At 56.9% G+C, this 7,382-nt stretch overlaps 1 protein-coding gene across 1 annotated transcript in view; it reads left to right on the forward strand.

The window, feature by feature from the left end:
• Positions 1-5,257: 5,257 nt before the first annotated feature.
• The window catches only part of Pits (Protein interacting with Ttk69 and Sin3A), an 11,579-nt gene continuing 9,454 nt past the window's right edge, over positions 5,258-7,382 (forward strand). Inside the window, exon 1 of the mRNA XM_077665680.1 lies at positions 5,258-6,496. Within this exon, the coding sequence (XP_077521806.1) occupies positions 5,686-6,496 (811 nt within the window). The 5' untranslated portion in view covers positions 5,258-5,685. The remainder of the gene's footprint in view (positions 6,497-7,382) is intronic.

Below are 7,382 nucleotides of genomic sequence, written 5' to 3' on the forward strand. Positions count from 1 at the left end.
AAGAAAGGGGTGCCGTAGTGGAGGGCTCCGGAATAATTTCGACCACCTGGGGATCTTTAACGTGCACTGACATCGCACAGCACACGGGCGCCTTAGCGTTTTTCCTCCAAATAAATGCTGCCGCCACGGTCGGGTTCGAACCCGGGAACTCCGGATCAGTAGTCGAGCGCCCTAATGCTGGCCCGAAAGACGCGGGTTTGATCCCGGCCGTGGTGGTCGAATTTCGATGGAGGCGAAATTCTAGAGGCCCGTGTGCTGTCCGATGTCAGTGCACGTTAAAGAACCCCAGGTGGTCGAAATTTCCGGAGCCCTTCACTACGGCGTCTCTCATAGCCTGAGTCGCTTTGGGACGTTAAACCCCCATAAACCATGAACCAATAAATTGCTTTGATTTATAGAGGCTCACCCTTGCCACAAAAATGTAATATAATGACAAAGGTAACGAGTCCCTGAAATGAGCGGGGGGCCTTACAGCACGCTTTGTTTCGCAGTGCAGGCGCAGCTGGCGTAAAATACATCGTCTGTGTTCTTTTTACCCAAAGGACTCAGGATAGAGTTCAAGGTTATAAACTTTCAGTGTGCGCCCTGTGCTCCCTCATAGCTTTAGTCAACGTACTAGAATGTTCACTATGCTCAGTAATGCCCTGTAAAGACACTTGCAAAACTTATCTCCCATTTTTCTTTTGTCTCTCTCTAGCTCTCTCTACTGAGGCCCGAGTTCCCCTTCCTAAATATCGATATTCGGGCGCCTTACGTAACTCTGCTGACGTTCGCGCGGTACCGAAAGATGCTTTCGTTGCACCTTGTGCACCCCGCCGCGGTGGCTCAGTGGTTAGGGCGCTCTACTACTGATCCGGAGTTCCCGGGTTCGAACCCGACCGCGGCGGCTGCGTTTTTATGGAGGAAAAACGCTAAGGCGCCCGTGTGCTATGCGATGTCAGTGCACGTTAAAGATCCCCAGGTGGTCGAAATTATTCCGGAGCCCTCCACTACGGACCTATTTGTTCCTCTCTTCTTTCACTCCCTCCTTTATCCCTTCCCTTACGGCGCGGTTCAGGTGTCCAAAGATATATGAGACAGATACTGCGCCATTTCCTTTCCCCCAAAAACCTATTATTATTATTATTATTATTATTATTACCTTGTGCACACCCAGTCTGGATCTCATGCAAACCCAGAGCACTGCCTCTACACATGCCCGGTCGTCATACGATCCTCACCATCCTTAACCACCCCACTGGGGTGCCTGCGGTTGGCTTCGGACCAGTTAGATTACCACTGGGGGAACAAGCTCGTTCCATCTTCCTCGACTAAAACGAAGTTGCCAAATAAAATGCTCTCTCCCTCTCGAGTCATACACGAGGAGCTCCAGGACCATCTCGTGTACACCGACGGCTCAGTGGCCCGCGACAGCTGCTCCCTTGCGGCGGCGGCCACCATCCCCGCCCTGCGACTGCACAGCCAGCAACACGCAACCTTCCTGGGCTCCTCCACCACGGCGGAGTTGATGGGGATCCGGCTCGAGCTGGACCTGCTGCTCACCCTCGGCCCTCCGCCGCCCAGGAGTGCTCTGCTGTGCGACTCCCGCGCCGCCCTCAGCCGCCTGCAATCTAACGGCCGCGGTACCCCACTAGTGCGGGAAATTCGCTCGCGCATCGAGCGCCTCGCGCAGAGAGGTTGTGCCGTGCGTGCACAGTGGGTGCCCGGTCACTGCGGCATCGCCGGCAACGAAGAAGCTGACGACCTCGCGACCGCTGCACACCAACTACCTGCCAGCGATCTGCCCCTTGCGCTGGAGGACGTGCGTGCGGCCATTCACGACCATCTCCGAAAGCAGCACCCCGACCCACGCATCGCGGGAGGTGAGCGCATCGACAGTGTCACCGGCTGTCGCGCACTTACACGGTCACAACGTGCAATGATCCTCCGCGCGCGCATTGGCTGCGTGTGGCCCGGGGAACGACGGGTGCGTCACGGAATCGCGAGGAGTGATGTGTGTGACGGATGCGGTGCAGTGGAAACACTAGAACATCTGCTCCTTCGCTGCTCCGCGTTCGCCGATGCTCGTCGCGATATGCTCGCGGCCTATAGGGCGCAGGGCATACTACCAGACTCCACCAAGACGCTATTGTGGCCGCAGGGCAGTGCGCGCACTCGTGAGCGAACTTTGGTGAGCCTCTGTGCATTCCCCGAACACACGGGCTTGACGTCCCGTCTGTTCTCCGTCAGGTAGTTACACGCAGTGACCGAACGCTCCGCGAGTTCTACCTTGAACGATTAATAACTGGACGCCCCACTCCAGTTGTAACCTACACAGTGCTGTGCGCGTGTGTGATTTAATTCCTCTAAAATGAACTAATCACGCGCACAACCTGGACACATTTCTTATTGTGCAAATAGTTTGTACATATTACTTCTCCCCCTGTCCTCTATTCCTGTCCCCTCACCTCTTTCATTTCATTTCTCCATTCTGCCTGCTGTCCTTTATTTCCGCTGCCCCAGCTCAGGTGCTTCAGTATCGATGGCAGATGCCAGGGCTAGCAAAAATCTTTTCCTTCCTTTTTACTATTATTTTTAATAAAACCACTACCACCACCCTCTCGAGTGAGTGACGTCGACGATTATGTCGAGACTTTGCATAGTTTCGTAATTGTTCGTGGTCCTTAGTTTAATGAAGCGAAAAGCTTCACTACGCTATGTAAAGCAGTCGACGGGTAGGCCGGATAATGACCTTCAACGACCTCCAATCAGGCAAGTAGACGCGGCTTGGCGTCTATAACGTTGAGTGCACTCCGCACACTGGATAGGCAACGCGCCCACCCAGCCACGAGTGGTTGGTCACCCAATGAACGCTGCGGCCTATTTCCCCATGTGTGCGCGTTTGACCTTGAACCACGTGACAGCTATGACGTCACTCAGTCGCCGCCGAAACCAAGTGCTCGCCTCTGTTTCTATACGCCGTCGGCGTTCATTGACGTTGACTCCGATGATTTTGAGGAAAGGAAGAGCGCATAACGGGCTCCCTGGGTCAGTAGACGCCTCAATCGCGCTTTGAGTTACGTGGCGGTGGTGTGAGAGACGCGTGGGTTGCATGCATTAGCGCTGACCATAGAGTTTTTTACTATTTACTAGAGGGGAAGCTGGCGCCCGCCTATGGGAGTTTGCATGGAGCTTCCTCGAGACCACCTGAACCACCATAGTCTAAGCATCATGGGGCGGAGAGCTACCGACTGCAGAACCACAACTTTTGGCCAAAAAAATAATGAAAAAACAAACGTTGTTCGATAATCAAGAATGTCTTGACGTTCAATATCCTGTCTATAAATTGCAACGAGCAGAAAAGCATGTAAATGCAAAGTTCGCCCAAAATAAGCGATGGCTTGCTCTCCTATTGCCCAAGCATTGCAGATAACAAAAGCCATCATTTCGTGCTTAACAGGCATTTTTTTTTTTAAAGAAATGTGTTTTTGAAAAAAAAAAAATGTCGCTTCAACACTTCAAAATGTTTTCCAATGACATTAAAAAAAAAAACAGAAACCATTTATTTCCGTCGTGTGCTGTTGCGCTTTCGATACTATGGCTTTCACGCACTACGTTTGCGCCGAAGTCGTCTGCGCCGTGGACGGAACGGGACATCTCAGTAACGCCACTGTCTGTTCAAGAAAAAAAACCGACTGTCCCGCACTAAGTAGCTCATCGCCCCAAGATGCTTTGCGCGCCCATGGTGGCCCACGTGCAGCGCCGCCAGCTTTCCCTCTAGTTAATAGTAAGAAGCTGTATGGCGTGGTGACAGCGTTGTGGCAGAGACGCGGCACTGCAGCAATAGGCCGCAGCGTTCATTGGGCGACCAACCTTTCGCATGAACCATTCACTGCCACCCTCCAGGATGGCAGGGTGGGCGTGCTGGCTATCCAGTGTGCGGAACGCACTCAACGTTACAGACGCCAAGCCGCGTCTACTTGCCCGATACAGCACAGCTTTCGCTCTCTAACCAGGTCCAGCAGTAGTTAAACCGCAGCTAATTTTTTTTCCTTTGTTTTATACAGGAAAAAATTATCCCTTGACGTCACCGCAGTTGAGCTGCGAAACCAACCCTGTCGTGACGAAACTTTCATTTGCCGCTTTTTTCCCTTCTATTTCATAAGCGTAAAGACCCCTTGAAGGCGGTATTCATAAGTCGCAAGTGCTCCGCTTGTAGTGGAAGCAGACTCCATTGCAATGTGGTAGTACGCCAGTTTACACTCGTTGTTTGAGCCTATCGTACAGGTTTCCGCATATTTGGCAACAGGGGCTCGTTTGACAAACATATGAAGGAAGCCAACAGCCGCCTCCCTCATAGGTACGACCCCAAAGGCCCCGTAAATGATCAAAAGCGAGCCAGACTATTCTATCCTTACCATAACAAATAAGCGCATGCAAAATTCGACACTGCCAGTCGCAGCAGCCAAGTGTTCCTTTCACGTCTCCAGCACTGGAAATTTGGCAAGAGAGGTGCTCGATGCCCTACTGTTGATACGAGCGCAGATGCGAGGCGTAAGGGTAAAAACAAAAATATGCAGAGATGTTTCAGCTGGAATAAAAGCATATTGTTGTTTTGGAGCGTGTGTCGTCCCGATTGGGGCTACGCACATTTCTTCTCCTTTTCTCAAGACGCAACATGTATGACCCTCGTTATCCGTCATGCATTCTGCGTGCCTTGGAAAAGCACGTGCGGTATGGTGCCGCCTAATGTTGCCCAAGCTAAGACAGCTTACGCTGGTCACTTGCCAGCAAGGGAGAGACATAAGAACCTGGCCTCACTCCATCGCGGAGGTCTTCGAGGCCGCTCCAGATAGTGTGCGCGCGAGGGGAAACGCAGAAAAACAGGATAGAAGAAGAGAAAAGCCCGTTTCACGGCGAATAAAATGCGGACGTCTAAAAAAGGCGTTACGACGCCAACTGGCATTCGAAGCGCCGAGCGCACCTCAAGAGCCGCAGCGCCTGAGCGGCCGGCTGCGGCGCGACGACGTGCCCTAGCCTCGCACGAGCCGGGATCAAAGGCCACCTGGCCGCGAGCGGGAAAGGGTTTCGAAAGACGGGACTAAACGCGGCGGCCGCCTTGGCTTTCACGAGCGGGATACGCCCGCGGAAGCGCGCCACGTACGTCAGGCTTGGCAAAGTGCCCGGCCACAACGGCGGCACATCGCGCACAAAGCAAAACAAAAGCGCATAAGCGGCGACCTTAGGAACAGGAAGAAGCATCGGTCTGCTACGACTACAGCGCTCTGCGGCAGCGGACGCGCTCGCCCGTCTTCGACTACGGCAAAAGAGGCAGTTGCTAGCGGACAACCCTTGCCGGCTACTATCATCGAGGCGATAAAACGAACGCCAGTGCGGCAAGCGCACGCGGGGACGCGGGCGCACGATTTCAGACACGGCGGATGCTTGGCTATATCGGGCTGCAAGCCGCAGCACGGACGCTTGTCTTCCCTCCCTCGCGCCGTGTAAATGCGCGCGGCCCGCGTCCCAGGTCATGCACGCGGAAAACGGCAAGGGCGAGTCCACGTCGACCGCCGTCCGGGGGGGTTTCGCGGATCGGCACGCCCGCCGGCGCGCGGGTGACGTCGTCTCAGCTGAAGCGATGACGTGAGCGGCAGTCAGCGTGCGTGCCGCCTTTCCTCGTTGTGCTTGCGACCGGGTCGGCGCATGCGCAGAGCTTCGCCCGAGCCTCGCGAGCGGGCTCCATTTTGCTGCGCCGGTTTGTTTTGCTGCTCGGCGCGTCCGCTTGGTCTGCCTGACCGCTGTGCACCACAGGCCGTGTTTTCGCGGGCGACCACCGGTCGTCTGTCGTGCCCCCGGGAGACTGCGCACTTGAGTACGCCCATGGTCAAGATGTCGGCGCTCATGTCTCGGGGTCACCGCCAGCACTGCTACCTTTGCGACCTGCCTCGCATGCCGTGGGCCATGCTGCACGATTTCTCGGAGCCCGTGTGCCGCGGCTGCGTCAACTATGAAGGCGCCGACAGAATCGAGGTCGTACTGGAGACTGCCCGCCAGATGAAGCGGGCCCATGGCTTTCCCGAGGCCGTGGCCCGCCCCATCTACAAAGGATTAAACGGAGCGCCGCCCGAAGTGGTGCCGCAGCAACAGCAGCACCGCGCTGCACCGCCGGGCGCGCCGGCTGCTATGGCCCCCGTGATGGACCGTTTCGAGCGGCGCAACGCTATGCTCGAGTACAGCCAGCGAATGCGCGCAGCAGATCCCCGGGCCGCCCAAGCATCCGGTGTGCCGTGCAAGCGCGAGCGGGACGACGAAGAACCGCCCGAGCCGTCCAAGCGCGCCGCTGCGCTGCAGGCGCTGGACGAGGCAGTGCCGCCGCGGCCCCCGCTCACGCGCGGCGAGTCGCTGCCCACCGCCGTCATGGGGGTGCACTTCGACGCGCGCTACAAGAAGGACCACGGAATGGTGGGACGAGTGTATTCCTTCGACGCGGCTACATCGCTCAAGAACGCCCCAGGTGAGCGTCTCAAAAAAGCGCCGCCATCGCCTTCCTTTCCGAGAGCGGCGCGTGCATTTTTTTCCGAACCCCCCTCCCCTCCTGCCCCGTAGCGCCGCTGCCGTAGAGGCGTACGAGGCCCTAGGTGGCAGGGGGAGGTCGTCGGGCCCGCTTACGTCATGGGAGACGGCGCGAAGCCCCGCTGGTGACGTAGCCGTTCCGGCGTAGCGCGCGACGAGCGGCGGGACCGGTCCCAAGCCGGCGGATTCGCGCGGGGGGTGACGGCAGCTGGCTGTTACGGGGGCCGCGCGTATCGATCGGTGCAGAAATGCGGGCGACCGTAAAAGCGCGCGGGTCCGGTGTTCGCGGCCCGGAGGTGCAGCGACGTTGGGAAGGAAGGCGACGTGACGTGCCTCAGGTTTGCGCCGAGAGGGACCCGGGGCGTCGTCTACTTTTCGCCCAGCACTGCATGGAGGAGCCGTTGTTTGCCTGCAGCGAGTATGGCGATAGGCTCGAGATCCTACCCCATGTGGTGGGTCGCCGGCACCGGGTTTATTTTTGCCCCGATACGGTGCGATTAGCCTCTGCCTCGCCCCTGCTGGACCGCCACCGGCTGCGCGAGATAAGATCACGCAAGCCACGCTGCGCCCAGACGGGTCACGCAAAATCACGACGACGCGGCGGGAAAAGGAGATAAACACACACGCGAGTGAACCTTGCTTGCCTGGCTGGAGAGTGGCGCGAGCGAGAGAACGTGCTCTCCGGTTCGGGAGAGAAGTGCGCGGCGGCGCGAGTTACCGACCGACCGCGTCGCCTTCCTTCTCGCCGCGGCGTTCTTTTCTTAATTTTTTTTCGCAGCGCTTACGTCATTGCTGGCGCTCGACATCACGCTTGCTCGTTCCATTGC

Source organism: Amblyomma americanum, chromosome 5 (genome assembly GCF_052857255.1).
Source record: "Amblyomma americanum isolate KBUSLIRL-KWMA chromosome 5, ASM5285725v1, whole genome shotgun sequence".
Classification (NCBI taxonomy): domain Eukaryota; kingdom Metazoa; phylum Arthropoda; class Arachnida; order Ixodida; family Ixodidae; genus Amblyomma; species Amblyomma americanum.